Source organism: Mycteria americana, chromosome 5 (assembly GCF_035582795.1).
Source record: "Mycteria americana isolate JAX WOST 10 ecotype Jacksonville Zoo and Gardens chromosome 5, USCA_MyAme_1.0, whole genome shotgun sequence".
Taxonomy (NCBI): Eukaryota; Metazoa; Chordata; class Aves; order Ciconiiformes; family Ciconiidae; genus Mycteria; species Mycteria americana.
This window is the reverse complement of record NC_134369.1, coordinates 54,214,619-54,235,386: the sequence shown is the minus strand read 5'-3', so window position 1 is coordinate 54,235,386 and position 20,768 is coordinate 54,214,619. Positions and strand designations below refer to the sequence as shown.

General features: G+C 35.1%; 1 protein-coding gene across 9 annotated transcripts in view; it reads left to right on the top strand.

Moving 5' to 3' along the window:
• Positions 1-20,768, top strand: part of EML5 (EMAP like 5) — a 120,418-nt gene that overhangs the window by 85,863 nt on the left and 13,787 nt on the right. For 4 of the 9 annotated variants that reach the window (XM_075503402.1, XM_075503400.1, XM_075503405.1 and 1 more), the window contains 11 exons: positions 6,556-6,634; positions 7,713-7,842; positions 8,521-8,615; positions 10,724-10,744; positions 12,059-12,167; positions 13,638-13,811; positions 15,246-15,454; positions 16,781-16,938; positions 19,212-19,326; positions 19,822-20,010; positions 20,208-20,380. In XM_075503402.1, coding sequence (XP_075359517.1) covers positions 6,556-6,634; positions 7,713-7,842; positions 8,521-8,615; positions 10,724-10,744; positions 12,059-12,167; positions 13,638-13,811; positions 15,246-15,454; positions 16,781-16,938; positions 19,212-19,326; positions 19,822-20,010; positions 20,208-20,380 — 1,452 coding nt within the window. Of the gene's footprint in view, positions 1-6,542; positions 6,635-7,712; positions 7,843-8,520; positions 8,620-10,723; positions 10,745-12,058; positions 12,168-13,637; positions 13,812-15,245; positions 15,455-16,780; positions 16,939-19,211; positions 19,327-19,821; positions 20,011-20,207; positions 20,381-20,768 lie in introns of those variants that run through there. The other 5 variants (XM_075503401.1, XM_075503404.1, XR_012775952.1 and 2 more) reach the window with 5 other exon arrangements.

Sequence of the window (20,768 nt, the reverse complement as noted above, 5' to 3'; positions counted from 1 at the left end):
CTCCATGAAATCATGCCCAAAATAACACTTGGATTTTTAAAACAGAAATAAATATTGTAATTGACATTGTCATAAATTACCATGGAACTCAAAGAATTGATGACAGTTGATATTAACCACATAAGACCATCCCTTGTTCTGTGAATAACTTTAGAAACTCAGTATCAGTAATAAAAATAGGGAGTGAAATACACCATACAAGACAACATGGGTAGCAGTATCAATAATATTGAAACTATGTCTAAAACTATGAAAAAGGGATTTCTTTGCTTCACGAACTACTTCAAAATGCTTGTGTTCCATTTTATGGTCTCATAACAAGTAATATTAAAATATATATACTGATTCTCTTTTCATCTTGAAAATAAAGTGCCAATATTAAGGTATTTATTTCCCCTATGATAGATGGCTGGAACTCTCCTTCCACATGTTCAAACTGACCCCATCCATATGTGCATTCACCCCAAAATGTTATTCATGTTCTCCTTCCCATCTTTTGCACACAGTTTTTGAGCATGCAGCCAGTTATACATGCAGGTATATGACCACTGTTTGTTGTATATGCCACTTTTCTGCACATTAAATAGCAAATGAAAATATCTTCAGCTTTCACACCTTTAAAAAAAGCCCTTGGAAAGTGTATTCTGGTGTCCTTCAACATTCCTGCTTTTAAATGCACAAGTTGTCATCTTGAAACTTAATTGGGAAAAAGTACACACGTGCTTGTAATTTGCATTCCAGTTCCACTGCTCTGAATCAATATAGAGTTAGTCTTTCATAGATGAGTACTTCTATAAATTGTTTGGGTGACCTCTGAGATAATATAGCTGAGTATAAATTGTCAAGTCAAGTTTTATTGACCAATCTTACCTATTCTTTTGTATGGTAATGTACAAATGTAAATGTAATCTAATGATTGGCTAAGGATGGATATCACCTTATATTTGTACATGTTTATCTGTACAGCCTTTAAGTATAGATGGTCTTTTCAAGCGGTTGTATAATCTGAGATTGTTTTACCTCTTCTCCCATTCTATCACAAGGGATTAAGAGACATCAAATGTTATAAAAATGCCACATTCTAGATCCAAGCAGCAGAGAAATCTTCACTTCCAGTCAGTTCAGTTCCAGTAATATAAACCAGCGCCATGTCTTTTCAGTTTTTACTGCTTTCATGAAACTTTAGGTATGGTCTCCTGCTCTATTTAATTTTTCTGCCTTTTTTTTTCTCTAACTCACTTTTTCCTCTATCTTTCAGGTACATAAATGAAATAAGAGGGGGCGGGGGGAAAACCTGAAAGAAATGAGCTTGAGTGCTCTGTGTCAAATGTGAGGGTGATGAGTGGAAGAAGGGTTCTTTATGCTGTGTTTTATCAATTTCTAGAGCAACAGTAATAAGACTGTTGCTGGATTGTCCATGACAAATCAGGAATTAAAAATACAACATATTTGGAAGCATGCTGGAGTGAGCAGGAGGTGGATTGGGCAGTTTTGCTCAATCTTCCCTTACCCCCATCTGTAAAGCAGGACTGACCTCCAGTGATGGAGCCTACAGCCCTTGCATGCTGCCTGCCTGCTCAGCACCAGCATTGTCACTCACTTCTACTCCAGAGCTGTCTGGAGGGCCTATGGTCATCAATTTTTCTACTGATATTAAGCTTGGTTTTGGTGGTTTGGTTTTGTGGGGGTTTTTTGGTTTTTTTGCATTTTTTTTTCAGGGAAGAACCTGTTGAACCTACTTTTCATTTTCTTTACCTCAAATATGTAATTACAGGGATTTCCTCTGCTGGTTTAGATGTATCCTTTTTATTTCCTTGAATCTCCCCTGACCTATGCAGCCCTCCCTCAGTCTCTGGTTTTTATGTATCTTTGCAACAGCAGTCAAACAGCACTAGCCTCTGACAACTGATAAACATACACTGTTCCTCCTAATAATAGTGTTTCTGGGAATGCCTTTTTTTCTTCTTAGAAGCTTTAAATCGAGATGGGCATAAAAATATTTTTATGGATAGATTGTTAGGAATTGTCCTAAAAGAACTGGACTCGGTTCCATACAGTTTGGACTTCTTGATTCAGATCAGGTGGGGCTTTTCGATGATAATGCATAGTAGTCTCCCGTCTTTGATCCAAAATCTTAATTTGCTCTTGTGCTACTTTTCATAGATTTGTTTGTTTGTTTTTTAAAGAGTGACATTAGTTACTGATATACTTCTTAGTTTGCTGTTCGAAGTAGTAGAGAAATTTATGCAAGATTACTAGATCTAGCATCTGACATTCTTCTTCCATGTGCTGGCTGCAACGTAATATAAAGACAGCTACATTTAAAGATTTACTTGCTGTCTGAAAAGCATCAGAAATTACACTTCTCCCTCAGCTAGGAAGGCTCTCTGGAACTGTAAGAGGAGTGTATCTTTTTCTACTTTCCTTTCTTCAAGAAGGTTTGGATTTTTTTTCTGCTGGTGTCTGTAGGCTGGCAATCATATCTTGGGTGTTGATGCTTCACAGCTGAGTAAGATGGCATTGTGATTTTCTTTTTAGTCCTTAATATGTCATTGACAGCTGGGTTTCTTTTTCTCCAGAAGCCTTTGAGTCTACAACGTTCCAGTAGAAGCAGCATGCACAACAAACAGCATGCCAGTTTCACATTTCTGCAATACTCCCTGCTGTACTTGCTGTTTGATTTTATAGCTGCTGCATGGGATGAGAGAAGAGGTAACATGACAGTGGAAAACTAGTGAACAATGATACCTTTTATTATAGGTGTGTCCCCCTGCCGATTCTTGGGGAAACTAATGGTTAGGACCAACAGAATCACTGGTATACAATCTTTAAATTTTCAGCACTTCAGCATTGTTCCTGATTTCCATGTTTAAAAAGAGAAAGGTACATGTTGTGTTTGCTTAATTTAAAAAAGGATTTAAAGTCAACATTATGTAAGTGTTTTTTAAGGAAACACTTTTGTATAAGTGTTTTTTAAGGAACTTCTTGCATTTATAAGTGTGCTCCTAGTTGCCTAATAAATGAGCAGCAATTATGGAGGTATCAAAGGAATTAGGGAACTTTAACAATAATTCAAAGTAATAAGCTGTAGGTAGGAAAAAAATTGGTTAGCAACTCTTAATATCATTAACCTGTTACACAAATCAGGTATTAGATATATTTCAATAATTATAATTCTTAGCCATAAATTAACAGGATATGTATAATCATGGGTATGTGGAATTCATGTAACTTGTTAACCCTGTTCATTCTTCAAAGACTTTTGATTGCACAGGCAGAGAACTGGTTATTATTTTGCCATTTAACTTCAGAGATTGTAAGCACTAGAATTTGGTCAGTTTTAAGCATAATACTTCTATTCTACGCAAATAATACTTCTATTCATATGCAAAAAAACCCAAACCCACTCCAAAACCCAAACAAATCTTTATTTGTTAATATTTTGGGAGGTCAGCATGACCATTTCAAAAAAAATAGTGGGGAAAAAAAAAGTTGTTCTTTACGAGAGAAGAGGGAATCTTAATGTAAATTTACCTCAGATATTTGATGAAGCTGTCTGATTCCCCCTCCGTGCCCCTGCAAATTTTAATTGGACCTTGGCTGTATTAGTTTCGCTCTTTGTCTGTCTCTTCATTTACTTGAATGAATAGGGGCAGGATTTTATTCTCTGTATCACTGAAGTGCTTTCAGAAAGCCTATTCCCCATACCAAATCTGTGCCTTTCAATTTTTGTTTGTGCATTTCAGTAGTTTTACTTGATTGGATTTGATTCAATTTGAGTAGCACACAGTGATAAGAAGGCTTCTATGACACTGGGAGATACCTGTTACCTCTTGATCAGTGTATTTGTAACTGAAATTGCTTGTCTATGGTGAAGGTGGGGAACAAATACGGTGAAAGATTTTTTCTTCTGCAAAACTGGAGATGACCTCTCTCCATATATACTTAATATAATAAACATTGTGACCTATTGGGAGTGTTTTCTGTTGATAATTTAGAAACTTCTAAATAAAAGTGTAGTTTCTTTATTTTTTAAAATTAAGAAGTGAGAATTTTAAACGTACTTAATGATACTATTGTTGTAATATGACAGGCTAGATGAGAGGATGCTAGGAGTCAGTGGTGATAGGACAGAAGAGAAGAAAGAACCTGGAAAATAGCTGGGGAGGCTGGGAATTTCACATCAAGTATAAGACCTGGAAAAAGCTGGTTGAGAGACAGTAGTGGTTCAAGAGTGGTCATGAAATTGGATGTTGGGATTGCTGACAGAAATCAGATTTATTCCTTGCTTCCTGTACTGGCCACATGCTTGTGTAGATAATGAGGGCAGCCTAGACCATGCTTGGTTTGCTTTTCCTCCTCTGTTCCAAAAGTTAGAATACTTTTTCACCTTCACAGACTAAGGGACAGGATGCTATGGCTGTGAGCTAGGTCCAGGCTATAACTGAAAGAGAAATTCAAATGCTTTGCTTTTCTGTCTCAAGATGTATGTGAATTCCTTCTAACTGGAGACCTTGGAGAGGAAAAAAAGATGTGTAACTGAGGACCTTTGAGATTGAAGACTGGGGGTACATTCCCAGCAGGCATATTTCAAGCAGGACTGAAAGAGTGTATTTAAATGCTGCTATCTTTTAATATTTGTCTCTGAGCAAGGAGACCTTTAGTGCATATCCACATTGGACTCCTTTTCTGACCTGCATTGCTATATATGGTAGATGTCCCCAGATTTTGCCTTTACTGCCAGTTTATTGGAAGTCTGTTTTCCAAGAGTAAGAATTTTGGAGTGGCAAAAAACAAGTGTTAGACTGCCATTCTTTGTGTATAAAAGTCTTTCTCCATACTTTAATTAGTGTTCTCTGTTTTAATTTTCACTTTTTTATGAATGAATATGAAATATGAGCCTTAGTTATTTTCCTTCATGCCGTGAATTTTCCTTTTAACTTCAAATTATTTCATACTTTGCTCTAATAAGAATTTGTTTAATACAGCCCATGTTCCCTCCCTGTGAAAAGACTCATTGTATTAACTCTGCAATGTAAAGTAGCAATATTTCTTTTTAGATCTGGATTTGGATTTTCTATTGTAAAGATTTTACATTTCATAAAATCTAGATTTATGATGCTGAATTAAATATTTCAAGTACCTCCCTCTGGCCCTACCTAACACAATAGCCAATTTTAAATAAACTTGATTGTGTTTGAGTGACCCAGGCATCCGACAGACTTCTTTACCAACAGAAATTTTTCATCATCCTTTTTTCTTGTGTAATTTTTTTTTTCCATAGGTACTTTACAAGCTTCTAAGCATAGAGGAAGGAACTGAAGCATCTCAGAACACAGTTTATAGTTGCAGTATAATTTGCATTATAATACGTACAAATCTTTTGATTGATGATATGACATCAATCTATAAATTGTACTAAAATTAGGCAGGGAAAATGGAAGAACAAAGCTCAGAAAATGGTATTTTATTTGAATAACTGAAAAAATACTTTTTGAATGTAGTTCAAAATATACAGTGTACAAACAAATCATAGTCTATTGTTCTTAGAAAAGACACGGTGACTATTTTGCATCAAAGTCATCATTCAAGAGCAGAGATGGAATTAAAAGTACTTCATACTAAAAAGTGAATATGAAAGAGGGCTAACCTGTTGCTTTGTGTGTGATATTAGTTGGCCACAGTGCCTACTGGATAGTCATCTGAATTTCATTGAATCTATACGTAGGATTTTTTTTTTTAAATGAATTGTTCCTCTTAAGGGTCAAACTTACGGGTTTCTTTCATGGCTACATATGCTATATGTATAGAATCAATAAGCAATGCTCCTGCAAATTACTAGGAATAATTGCATAATTTTGATAAATAAAATTTATTTGCTTGTATGTTTCTTTGTATATGAACAGTTAAACATAATCTTAAAGATATGTTACAGATATTTGTCAAACATATCTAGTTGAGATTTCTTAAATCTGGACTATTCAGACCAGTGGAACATAAGTTATGGCTAATATTCATGCATTTGCATGGTGATGGTTTACTTCCAACTAAGCGTTGATCAATAACTTGTTTATGTTGATGTGAGAGTGAATGGGCAGGTGTACCTGGGGTTCTGTACAAACAATTACAAAAATGAGAAAAGTTAGGGCCTACTGAAGGCATGCGGGAACAGGAATTATCATCTCAAGTATTTAGGTTAATCAGGTAAGCCGTTAAAGTTTATCCAATAAAAATTGCTACAGAGAAGATGGAAGTACCTTAACAATATATCATAAAAAAGCTAAGAATATTGTATCAGTGGTCATTCATTGTAGAACAAGCTTTTACATTAACCTCATGGATTGTTGAAGAATTGTTGGAAAACCTAGCATGTTAAACAAAGTTGGTTTTTTTTTTTTCCTTTGACAGAGGTATTTTTTTTAAAGATGAATACAAGTATCAGTTAAGCAGGATAGGACTGTAAGTTTTCCATATGCAGTAGGAGGTTGGAAGGTACTGTGTTAGTATGGAATGGGTGACGGACAGCCTTCTCTTATTCACAGTTCTTTATTTCAGACCACCAGTTAGTAGGGCATTGCCACAGCCTGAGAAACTTCAGACAAATAATGTTGGGAAAAAAAAGAGACCTATAGAGGTAAGAAAAACACTGATCTCCTCTCCCTCTTCCTCTCCTTTTAGGACTTTTCTTGCCAGAAATTGACACATTTGTGGACACACTAAATTATTGTTTCATTTTAAATGTATGAAAGATGGAAATATTGAATAGTGAGTAAATAAACAGCAAAAAAAGTGGGAGATAATTTTTTTTTTGTAAATCCAAAAAAGCCTGATATTACTTTTTCCTGCAAACAAAATGGAGCACAACTTGATTCTTACTAACAAGAAAACCTTTTAAGTGCAGTGTGTAGAAAGCAATATGTCCTGTTTAAATAACTGGATTGTTAACGGGTGTATTATCACTAATAAAACTAAGCATCTTTTACTGCAAAATTTTTTTAACTTTATTTTAAAACTTTCATTATTGTTAACAGTTTTAAAAATAAAATAATTTTTAAAAATCTATTAATGATGCCTTTAGCTCAGGCATCTGGTTTTTTTTCATTACATGGCCAAGGCAAGTAAGTGTACTCACTTTTGATTAATCTGAAGTGGAAATTTCATCTAACCTTGAAAAATGCAGTTCTTCATATCAGCTGAAATATTTTCTATGATATGAAACAAAATGTTTGGTGTAGCATAATAAACGGCCTTTTGCCATCAGTGTTCTAGAAGTTTTAGGCTGTAATTCAGCTTTCTTAATTGCCAGCTGGAATTAAATTGTGGCCCAGTGTTTGTCATTCTTTGTTTCTTATTGTCTTATACATCAAAAGAGCTGCGTTCTTCTTGGCCCACTGTAATTTATTTATTTATATGCATGTGTATGAGTATCTCTTTCTGTGTATATATACACATGAGTGTATACACATATAAATATTCTACAGCACCCACCAAACAGAGATGATAAGATGACATGACTGTGTACGGCAAGAATGAGCAGCAATGTAAGCTGACAGGGAAGGCAGCACCTGTTTCTTTTGGTTTGAGACATCGTTAAACTCCTTTTCCTTTACTGCATAAGGACATATTTGAAAAATAAAATCCTGGAAAAGATTGTAAAGTTCATAATTGCTTTAAGGTTTTGACTGTCTAATAGGTGTAAATATCTTTTTTAGGATCTAATTTTGGAGCTGGTATTTGGGTACCGAGGCAAGGACTGCAGAAACAATGTGCACTATTTGAATGATGGTGCTGATGTAATATATCATACTGCATCTATTGGGATCTTGTATAATGTGGCAACAGGTAGGAGAAAACCCACTTGAGGAGAAATGTTTCTTCACACACATGGAGTTACACTTTATGAAGTAACTGGTATGCTTTAAATCTTATAAAAGTATATGGGAAAATTATTATTTGTTGCTGAAAATTCAGTCTGTAGAGAAGATTCATAGTACCTGCATAAGCAAACTAAATATATTGAAATGTTTCTGGTGACTGAATTTTGAAGGAAGTAAAGATTTGATTATTTTGGTAATAGCTTTCTGAAATTTGCTTTTTAAAATGATCACAGAAACTAAAACAGCTGAACAATGGGGTCATTATAGTTTAATGTTTTTTTTAAGACTAAGTCAATTTTTTTTGTTTACTTTTCAGTCCTCCATATCACATACATTCATTCCCAATAACCAGTTTAGTTTAGATAACTTAGACCTTTTAAAGAGTAACACAATGCCATTTGTTTCTGTGATATTTAAGCAACTTGATGTAGAAAACTTGAGAGGGTAGTTTGGAGTTATTGAGTGCTGTATGTTAAAATTGAGATTAAAAATTAGGAGTTTCTGTTTCCTGGTTTTAAGCTCCAAACTGCAACATCACCATAATGCTGTTTTCTAACAAATATCATAAAATTTTCAAACATTAACCATGCCTATGTGTGTATAAATGCTTTAATTAAAGTTGGATTTATTTTTTTTTTTTTAGGCTCTCAGTCTTTTTACCAGGAACACAATGATGATATTTTGTGCCTCACTGTAAATCAGCACCCCAAGTTTACCAACATAGTGGCAACTGGCCAAGTAGGTATGTTTGTATTTTTGTAAAAAGAAATTAACATAAGAGCATGCAATTAGGGCCTTGTGAGTTCATGATAAATCACAAAAATAGTTGATTATGCTATCTCCGTTTGTATGAGTGTTACTCAGTTACCTGTCCTCTTTATATGTTTTTGAGTGTAATTTAATAAAGTTGAACAAAAAAACATTGAGGCATGAAAGAAGATTAAGCTTATCTTTTATTTGGAGTGTTGTAAAAACCATTTTTTTAGAAATCTTAAGCCCCGTGAAATTAGTCTGGTTTTATTCGACTGTCAGCTTGTGTTAGGCCTTACAAAGGGTCATAGCCCTTCCAAAGTAGCTTAATTGAGCTATCCTTCATTTCTATATGGACTAAACTGAGAATTCTTAAAATAGATGTCACTTTATGTAGGTTTTATCTCATCAGGAAGATTTATAATACCTACTTGGTGTTTTGATAATACATAGTTGTAATATTCTAGGCAGAACCAAAACCGTAATGGTGTTTCCCTACAGATAAATTTAGATTTAGGGGGAAAATATGTATGTTTCATAGTAACATTAAAATTGATCCATGAACTAACCAGGTTAAAAAAAAAAGAAAAAAAGAAAAAAACCACTGTGCATCTGCATAGCTGAACTAATACTGCTGTTTCTAAATTTTGCAGAATAGTGTAATTTTCATAGTCCTACAACCCAATTACAGTTTTCATACTTTCAGTTGTTTCTCAGCAGATTCAAAACCACATTGTTTTCCTTAGTACATAGAACACAAAACCCCCTTTGTTTATTTTAGCCAGAATAGCTTTTTTTCTGTAGGTTTGTTTTAGATGTTTCATCTAAATATGGTCAGTTTGTCAGAGTTTATTACCTGCTTCCCTCTGTCTTTCGGATTTTTAGGTGCATATGTCATTAAAATTAACTCATTGGTAGTAGTAACTGCTGAGCTAAAATAGCTTCATTTCTTGGTGAGTTTCTTGCCTCGCATCAATTTAAAGAAATCTTTAATGGAAATTATTTAAATGGAAAAAATTATAAGCAAATTTTTGCCTATGGTTTGATTGCAAAGAACATTTGCAGGAATTACAGACCTTTTATTGTCTTTAGGAATTTGCTTTTTCAGCATATTTCTTAATCTGGCCCTGTTTGCCTTTCCATATGATAGAATGTACAGGAAGAATGTAGGCATAATGTGAAAATTTCTTTGTGTGGATTTTCTTCAGTGTTCGTCTTACCCAAGAAGAAACACAGGTCCCTTAATGCTTTTTTATTTCATAATCATTTCTACATCAACTAGCAGTTGAACAATTTAAACTGTTTTGTAATGTGGATTAAGGCATACAAATCAGGAGCAGATGACACTTAAAAATTAAACTACAAAACATACTATTTTTAAAGAGAGAATTAAATCTGAAAAATGAGCTGGAAGCAAAATATCTTTAAACACTTGTTTTTAGATTCTGAACAGATGTTAAGTAGTACATACTCCATAAACAACATACTTAACTGCTGCTACTTTTCCTGCTGATATGGCTGGCACAAACATAGCTTCACCATCATGATTTAAGTCTTCAAAAGATTTACAGAAACATTATTTTCAAGTATTTTTAAACTGTAATGCTGTTATGCAGAGTCTCAGTAATATTACGCAGCACCTGAACCTTTATAATCCTGATTTCTTAATGCTCCTATAGAAGAACATTGGGTGTGTTTGCCACTTGTCAAGATCAGACTGAAACATTACTACTTAGCAGAATAGCAATCAGCATTTTTTTTTCCACTTAATTTGTTAAAATATCAGTAACATGTAAAATATGTTTTTTATTTAGTTTGGCAGAGAGAGACCTAACATACACCAAAACTAGATTTTTGTGTTCTAACTCAAAATGGAAATCTAAATATATTAATTCTATGAATTTTTATTTCTGACGTGACTGCCTTTTATCAGTAATTGTTCATCTTTAACACTAAAAGCAGTATTGGTGCTGCTGCAATGCAATGAGATGACATCAAGGTCTGTGTTAAGAAATTACACTAAATGTGGCATATATTTTCTTTAGCACTTATCGTATTTCTGGTCTAATTATTTTTCTGCTGCTTTTCCATTACAGGAGACTCAGCAGATATGTCAGGTAAGGGAAATAAAATTTTAACATCTTCAGGTGTAGTTAGCCTATCTAGTAGCCGTCTACAGATTTATAGAGCAATAAGTGACGTGAATTCATTTTCAGTTTATTAAAACCCTGTATCAGTCATATTACTGTCAGCACTGAATATAAACCACAGCAGCTTAGCAAATTGTAAATATAGAAACAATTAAAATGTTAGAACACTCTTAAAAACTACTTTTGTTGTAACATACTCCCTTATTGCTGCCCAGTGATTAGTGAGTTCTAATACATACTGCTACTGTAGCATTCCTATGTACGCTTGCAGGTTTTATAGACATGTTGGGGCTGACGATTAACATTTGTTTTAGACACTCAATTGAGTATAATTTTAAATACGCATTTCTAAAGTAAATTCCATTGAGGAGGCCTAGGTGACTGAGTGAAAAAACAATCACCTTTCACATTTATGTATGGTTGTCATGCAGTTATTACCACTGATCCAAAATGCTTGTTATAATGTCAGTTTAATTTTTTCTGTATCATTTTGGGTCTTTGACAGTTTGACAGTCTTGACTGAGCTATTTTTTATTAATATGTTGTTTTTTCAACTGTAATCTTAAAGATTCATCACCATCATGTGTGAGTGAGTTCATTGTTGAGCAGCCATAATTGTCTTGTGACACATCTTCAGAGATGCATAAATGTGTGTTCATGTGTGCCTAGAAAGTATAATAATCTTCATGTGGCTCTAAAGCTTGTTCTGTGAAGAACAAATGTACATCGGCATTTTTAATGTGTGTTGACTTCTTTTAAATATGCCAAATTGTGCTTGCTCTAAGGATGGGAGGAAGAATATAGGTACCTTTTCCCACACTTTTAAACTGTATAAAAGAAGCAGTGATGATATGGTTGTTTATATGAAAGAACATCTCTAGTCCTGCATATAATGCCTGGAGACTTTCCCTCTCTCACTTGCCTTCTTCCGACTGCAACTTTAGTTTGAGCTTGTGTATATTACTAAATTCTGTTGTCACTGCCTGAAACCAGCACTCTTATTTTTTTCTCTTCTTTGTGGAACCATTAGTCTGGAATCCAAGCTGCTGCCTGCCTTCATTAGAAAGTTGCATAGTTTCACTTAAAATTTATCGATGGCTATTTGGCACCTTTCTTACTGACAACTTTTGCTTTTCTAGTTCCAATTTTCTGTTGTCTACAGTGATGCAGGGGTTCTTGAAGCAGTAATGTTTGTAATAGGCTGGAATGGCAAATTAAGTTTCATAATTACTTGGTATAGATTTGCTTCATCTTACTGAAGATATTTTTTTGTCCTGCCAGCCCATGGTAGCTTTATGTAACTTCTCCCAGAAGGAGGTGACACCTTACAAAATCTCTCTTGTGAGAGCAGATGTTGAACAGCTGGAGTACTCCACAAGCAGAATGCAAGGTCAGGACAGAGACTTTCAGAAGAACGCTGTCAAGTAGGAGGAATGGAGAGTCCATGTTCTCTGTCCTGCAAATCTTGCTCGGAAAGATTTTGCCAGTTCTTATTCATGAAATCTAGGTGAAGGTTTCTGTCTGCCACCCAAAAGAAAAATTTTGGCCAAGGATATAAGAGGGGTGCACAGGTCAAGGGCAATACAGAATTTTACCAAGGGGAGTGCGGAAGGGGAAAAAAACAGTTCAGAGCCATAATAAAGCTTTCCTGTCCCTCCACTTTCCATAAAGACAGCAAGGAGTTTGCTGAAAATTTTGAGACGTGCCAGTTGTTGCCAACCCCTGCCCTTTCTCTTTTAATGGCATGTCCATACTATGCTGTAGTACCTCTCAAAAGGTGATGATAATGGCATGTCGGTGCCATGAGAGGAAATTCCAATGGGAAACAGAAGAAATGAGGAAGATTGTTCTGAAGGCTGTTTTGGAACAGCTGTGCCATTGTGCTCAATAACTTAGTTTCATGTGGCTAAAATTTTATCTAGGTCCCTGTGCCTACTGTTTCCCCATCATATCTGTGCCTTTGAGGGACTAGATTTAGCTGATTAGAAACACAAAGCATGGAGCCGAAACAGAATTTAGTTTATGTGAATCTGGGTCTACGACAATAACTGGTAACCTCCAGACTGCAGTCAGATTTACTAGAGATCAGAAGTAAAGAAGTTTGAGAGAGGACCTTACTGTCCTGGAAATGCCCTAGGTGCTATTCAGAGATTGCAAACTATACATGGATTGCAAGATCTTTGGAGAAGGCATTGCATTTGGAAAAAACTTAGCTGTCATCATAATAGAAATAATCACATACATTAGTAGCATGGAAAGACAGTTCTTATTGCAAAGAGCTTGTAGTCTAAACAATGCAAACTAAATTAAATACCCTAGTTCTTCTACATCAGTAGGCAAGCTGATTATTCAGCTGACATTCTCCTAAGAGAGCATGCATTTCAGACAGATGGCCATTTTGTAGAAAAGGAGATTTTGGCCTTGCACTGTAAACTAATTTCTCTGTAGCTATCAGTTATCCAAAAGCCCCATGTAGAAATTTCATTCTTGATGATCTATTCAACGTTTATGAAGGTTTTTGAGTTAGTATGCTGAGCTAAGTTTTGCTAGGAGAAAAACAGGAGAAGACAGCTTGCTTTCAGAGCTTCTGCTGTGCTTCAGAAGTCCAGTAACAGCTTAAGCAAATTTTTATCTTCAGTAGTGTAATGAGGCCAGCTTCTTAGTCCTACTTAATGATGCTGTTCGCTGTAAATTGGTTTCCAAAGGGAGGCCAAAATCTCCTTTCTTTTCTTTCTTTTTTTTTTTTTTGTCTGACCAGAACAATTTTATTTGTCTTATTAAAAAATATTAACTGCTTCAATAAGCAAATTAGTAGACATTTTCAAAATGTATACCAATTACATGTTTTATATTTGTGTAGCTACAGCTCCTTCTATTCATGTGTGGGATGCAATGAACAAACAGACACTGTCAGTACTGCGGTGCTACCATTCAAAGGGCGTTTGCTCAGTCAGTTTCAGTGCCACTGGCAAACTGCTGCTCTCCGTAGGGCTGGATCCCGAACATACCATTACCATTTGGAAGTGGCAGGAAGGTAGGAAAGTGATTGTTTTTGTATAATGTGCTTATATTAGAGGTATGCTGGCTTGACTCGAGCAATTGTAACATAAAAATATCAGCAGATTGAAAATTATTACAGTAAATGCTGTGCACTATGCACTGTACAAGAAGAGGTAAAATAAATGTACTTACCCATTCTGTATTTACTGCTAAATATATCTCCTTTGGAACTGTTGTGTAAAAATCAAGATAGTTCACTGATTTCCGGTTAGAATAATTAAAGAAAATTGTAGTCTTCATTCTTTTTTTTTTTAATTCAGTCATTTCTTTGCTGCTTGGTAAAAACTCTTTATAAAATCTTTTTGGCTCCCAAAAGAAATTTTCTGTTCTTCTCTGTTCTTACTCTTCTTTGAAGTCTGATTACTGACTAGGTTGTTGCATTCCTAAAATTATCCCCCCAAAATTGCAAATTGCAGAAATGTGATGCCAGTACAGCTCCTCTATGCAGCTATGTAATTGGTGTCTTAAGCTATACTACATGTTTTCAGATTGGCTTTGATCTGAATTCAGGATTTAGGCTAAAGCAATTTGGTCAGCTCCTTTCCTCATCTCCTTTCTGTCTGGCAAAGTCATGCCCAGATTATGAAACTGATTCTCTGGTCTTGGGGGTTTATTTCTTCTCTCTTTGGAGATTTCCATTGACCAACTAGTATCTCTCAGAAGTTTAAAGATCAGCTATCAAGTTAATAAAAAGTGATCCTTCACACCTTGTGTGCTAGATCCTGTGGAGCTGGACGCAATGTCAAATGTGTATTTATACAATCTTAGGTAGTATGAAGGATGTGTGGTAAAAGCCCATGCAGCAATTCACTGCTGTTTCAGTGAGAACGTGCCTGTGCTTATTCTTAAGAGTTGATACAGATTCAACATGGCAGCTAAGGATCCAGATCAAGGAGTCTTCAAGGGTCAAAATGTCTGATTTTAACACCTCTGAAGAGACTGGAAAAGCATTACCTTTCAATCTAAGACCATATGTAAAGAAGTCAGTTTCTGCGTTTTCTGCAGAAAGAAGAAAGTTTTCTAACTTTGGACAAAATTTGCAGAGAAGTCATTCATTAGTCTCTTGTAATTTGTCCAGAGTTTGGGATTTTCAGGAGTCGTAGGAATTTAAGAGGACATGGAAACTTACTTGGATCTGACCTCCTAACTCTTTTATACTCCTGAGGAAATTGAAAAGTATATGTAGATGGCACCTTCATTAGGTGCTGCACTTTGCTACTGGGTTTTATTAAATAATTTTTTTTTAATCTGCATCTTAATTTAGTTTTAATTTAGAAGCAGTCTGTGCCTTTCTTCACGACCTGTGTGGTCTTGGATAACTCATCATTCTCCATAATTTTTGTATTTTTTTAACCATAAATGTATATTTTTCTCAGTGAATTCAAAATGTCCATTTTCTTTCTGCCAGGTGCCAAAATTGCCAGCCGAGCTGGTCATAACCAGCGTATATTTGTAGCAGAATTCAGACCAGATTCAGATACCCAGTTTGTTTCTGTGGGAGTAAAACACGTGAGGTTCTGGACACTGGCTGGAAGAGCTCTTCTCAGTAAAAAAGGGCTATTGAGCTCCATAGAAGATGCCCGAATGCAAACGATGCTATCTGTAGCTTTTGGAGCGGTACGTATCTTAACAAACTATTTTAAAATGCATACAAACAAAAATTTTTTTACTCTTCTGCCTCTATTCAGTTCAATGAGACTTGTCTAACCTACTAATGAGTATGTCAGTTGTTTTTATTAAACTCAGTTTACCATTTCTAATACTTGCCTGCTAGTTAGAACTAGTACCAGCTTTCTTTAGAACAGAAAAGAAAAAAGATAATGATTTTTTATGTTTTCAAAAGAAACAAACATAGGTGCTTTGGACTGATAATACGCTGCTTGGTATTTAATCCGGGTAAAACAAAGCTGACTCTAGACTGCAGGAACCAAACAGTAGAAATGAGGCTAATTTTATGCCCACCTGGGGGTGATTGTATTATAATCTGTATGCATTACTACTCATGGGTGATTTGAGAGCAGCATTGTCCTGGGGCATTTGTTAACATCTAAGACTGTTAGACGACTGCAGTTTGTTTCGCTTTGGGGTTTTTTTGACAGATGCGGGCCTTGTTGCCAAGTTCCATGTCTTTGGCATTTCATGAGGTGCTCTGTATGAACAGCACTCATCTCTTCAGCTGGGCAGATAGCCATGGATTTCTTTTGTGAAGTGATGTTTCTGTTTTATTGTGTGCATTACTGTCCTGCTTGCTAATCAGCCTGTTGGGTCCAGACTGAATTTATACTATTGATTTTGATTTTTGAAACTGTAACTGGCCTGTGGTTTCATTTTTGAATATTGGTTTTAATTCGTATTGGTTTTAAGCATATCTGAATCAATTGCCCTTAAATTTCAGAGGTAATTAAATTTATTTTTATTACCTTTCACAAACAGGAAGCAGAACTAAAGAACAGGCAGCTTTTAGTTCTGAGTTAAGTCAGACTGTTTTCTTTGTAAACTAATGGTTACTGTAATCCAGTGAGTACCTTCACCTAACAACAAAAATGAATGCAAACATAATGTACATAGCAAGAGGGTGCAAATTGCCTGTTCGTGTGAAATGTCAAAACTGTTCTTGGTTTTCTACTTTTTTACCCCAGTTTGCACACCTGATAGGCTGAAAACATAGATAACCCTATGGCTGAAGCTTAAGTCATTGCATTTCTTCTTGCAATGCAGAGCCTATTAGCTACAAGAAAGCATCTTTCAGACTTCAAGAAAGAATATAGTAGCTCATTGTTTTTTCCCTACAGGTTCTTATTACCCCTTCCACAATTTGCTCTTCTACAGCAGCAAATAAAAGCAATCTAGCCTAAAAGCAAGCGGTGATGATCTTTATTTCTGAATGTTTTTCTTCCTGTCTTACTCAGAATCAGATGATGAGTATATTTTTCCCCTTTTCAGAATAACTTGACATTTACAGGTACTATCAGTGGAGATGTTTGTGTTTGGAAAGATCATGTGTTGATACGAATTGTGGCCAAAGCTCACAATGGACCTGTTTTCACAATGTATACCACATTAAGAGATGGTTTGATTGTTACAGGAGGCAAAGAAAGGCCGTGAGTCTTCTTTTTTCCTTTTTTCTGCATGCACATGTATTCTTTAAAAATGGTTTGGATTCATCCCGTCTAACACTAGGCAGTTGAGATGTCAAAGCTAGAAGAGTAGCCACTTTTGGATCCCTAAATAGTTAGTAGGAAAAAAAGTAGCCACCACCTCCAAAGTGCAGGTAAGCCCACATAAGCTTCAAGTACCTATTTTTTTCCACTGATTATAAGAGAAAGCCTAGAGTGGCTAGGATCCTGACCTGGGTGCCTTGCTTAAGTACCTAAAGTCAAGGGGGATGAATCCGAATCTAAATGCTATACAAGTAGTTCTTCGTAAGTTGAACTTCTTGATAACAGTCATCTTTCTAAAGCATACGTGCAAGCTTCTTCAGGCATTTTATGATGACTTTACATTATTTTGGTTAAAAAGCATAAAATGGTTTGGCAAGCATAAAATAAATTATGTTAATGGATTCTCAGTTATATTGCATTATCAATTATACTGCATTATATCAGTCAGGTAATGTTTCTCCAAGTACAAATACACAAATTATCAAAGAGATGATATAGTTCTCCCTCCTTAAGCTGAAAAGGGCTGACTTTTCATCAAAAGTAGCCTTGAAATCACCTTATGATTTTACTAAATGGTTCAGTGGTATTTATCACAACAGCATTATTTTTGAGAGAAGGCAAAAACATTTAGTTTGAAATACTGTGATTGAATAAATGAATGATAAATATTGTAACAGCATAAAGCACAGCTTCTTTTAAAGGAAGGATCTGTTTAGTTATGATGGCCGAGGCAAACTGTCTTCTCTCAAATCTAAGGTACAGCAACTTCATTTGTTTCTGGAGTTGTAAGCAAAATATCTCTTCAAGCATTTTAATTTTTTCTTAGTACCTTGCTAATCATAAAAGAAAAAAAAGCTTCAGCTGTAATACAGTCCATCTGATGGCATGGTAGTGCCCCGTTTTGCAGGACCCAGGCCACTTACTACCTTTTCCTTAAATAGTCCTTAAAGATCCTGGTTGATATTCAAACCCAGCTGAAAACTTATTTATTCCTGTCTGTGAAATATTTTCTCCTTGTATTTGTAAAACATCACCGTGATTTTATTTGGAGAACGTTCTCTCTACCACTTAGCTTCAAAGCCTCTTAATAATTAGTATTTGACCTGAAAGAAACAGTAATGAATAACAGTAAGAAACAATAATTCGTCTCCTGTGGGAAAATGGAGTATTGAAAGTATACAAAACAAATTCTACATTTAGGAAAATTGCATGTTTGCTTCTGCCTTGACATTCTTAATTGCAGTTCACCAGCCTCTTTTGATAAAATCTTTTTGCTGAGTATGATGACCCATCATATGTCCAAACAGTGCTATCGGGAAGCAAAGAGTATTGCATTGAAGGGACTAGCAATTTATAATTCATTAGAGTTCTTTTAGTAATGGTAGTACAAAAGCAGTAATTGTGATTAAACTCTCTGGAGTTCTTTGTCAGGGTTTGTTCAGTAATCAAAGTTGTGACACTGGCAGCTCAGTATTGTGGAACGTTATATTTCTTTTCTGTTGGGGGAGATTCTTTTGTCTTTGAAGACAGATAAAACTTATGTCCCAGCTCAGCTGGAAATGACAGATTTATAACTGTTTCATTAAACATTATCTCCTTTTTAGAAACTTTTTTTACTTTAATGTGTTCTTTACCAAAATAACAGTTCTCTTGAAAGTGGGTGTGAAATACTTAGTGCTTTCATGATTAACACTTATTAGTTGGGTATCTTGTGCAATTAACATTGGTGATTTTTCTCCTGTATCTTTGTCATTCACAGCAGTGAAAATAGTGAAATTTTCACAAAAGTGAAAATCTTTTGTCATTTATTTCACAGTAGTAAAATCTTTCCTGTTTCCCTCAACTATATCTTGATAATCTCTGCCTGTCTTAATAATAAGATGGCAGTTTGTTCACACACTTAACTGTTCCTTTGACTAGACAAATTCTCTAAGAGCTACTAATTCAGGCTAAGCTTAGCAGTGATCATCTTTCAATTTGTTCTGTAAAGCAGTACGACAAGGACTTTGAATTAGTATTTCTTTCTTAGCTAGGAGGCTCAGCATATTAACATCACCTGTTCAGTAAGAACAAATGGAATCTTTAATGATTTAAAAACATACTTAAATGCCTCGTTTACAATATATTGCATTAAATAATATAGTTCTTTCACCCATTAATTGTCTTTTTTGCGCTAGCCGTTATACTCATGGTTGTTCCTGATTCCTTGATAGATCAAAGGAAGGAGGAGCAGTTAAGCTATGGGATCAAGAGCTGAAACGATGTCGTGCCTTCAGACTAGAGACAGGACAAATGACAGACTGTGTTCGCTCTGTTTGTAGAGGCAAGGTAAAGAAAGCATCATGTCTTTAAAATAAAGCTTATAATTTGTGGGTTGATCTATAGCATTAAATATATGATAAATTGTTTGCTTCCTCTTTATCTTATAATTAGTATTTTAAATTAAAGGTTGAGCTAGAAGGTGTCTACAAGTGATTTTACAGCAGAAAAAAAAATCTACTTTGGGTCATCTTAGTCTTACTTAGGATAATATTCTGTATGTATTTTTATTAGAGACTAACTAAGGATTTCTTTTCTATTCTTTTCACACTTCAAATATCTGACTTACAAGCAATAACTCAGCTGGCATCATGATTTATATACAGCTTTGTACTTTAATAAATCATAGATGAGTTTAAAAAATAAATTGTCTTTGATTATTTGATTACTTGATTTCAGCAAACCTTCTTGACAGAGCTATAGCTTTGGATTATATCTTTATTACTGTTCATTATGAGTAGTTAATGTATTGTATCAGAGATAATTCTTTCACTGTTGTTCAAGGGGAAAATTCTTGTTGGGACAAGAAATGCCGAAATAATCGAAGTTGGAGAGAAAAATGCTGCATGTAACATTCTAATTAATGGTCATATGGATGGACCAATCTGGGGCCTAGCAACGCATCCTTCCAGAGATTTTTTCCTTTCTGCTGCAGAAGATGGCACAGTAAGACTCTGGGATATTGCTGAAAAGGTAGGTGTTGGAGAATAGTTGTTGTTTAGGGGAAAAAAAAAATCCTAGACTTGTGGTGATGTTGAGGACTTGAAACTTGTTTTTTTAATGTATTCTGAGAATAATCCATCTGATAGTGGCAAACTGTTAGCATAAGGTATTTTTTAAATATGAACAAATAGAAACATTTACTCTTCTGGGTTTTTATTTCTTCACAGAAGATGCTGAACAAAGTCAGCTTAGGACATGCAGCTCGTACTGTTTGTTACAGCCCAGAAGGTGATATGGTAGCTATTGGCATGAAAAATGGAGAATTTATTATCTTGCTTGTGACTTCTCTAAAAATTTGGGGGAAAAAAAGGGACAGAAGATCAGCTATTCAAGATATCAGGTCAGAAAATATAATGCCTTTGTCTATTGTAGTATTCTAGAAATCTGTATTATTTTGATTTTTAAGAAATACAATTTTACGTTCTGAGGAGCATTACAGTGATATTTCAGAGATCTGGAATCAATGAGTGAATTGTGGAGTTTGTGTGATTACTCTAATACCATAAAAAAGAAAGGAGGAGGTACATGAAGATAAGAGATAGCAATCAGTCAAAAAACAGGCAGTACCATAGGGGAAGTGTCAAATGATATTGCCAAAGGTTAGTTAAAATGAAGGGTGAATGGGGAAGTAAATGGGCGATAGGAACAGACTGTCCTAATTAGGGGGCAGATGAGAAGGTGTGAAAAGGAGCAGGGTGAGATGATGTGTAGGCAGTAAAGTGAGATCA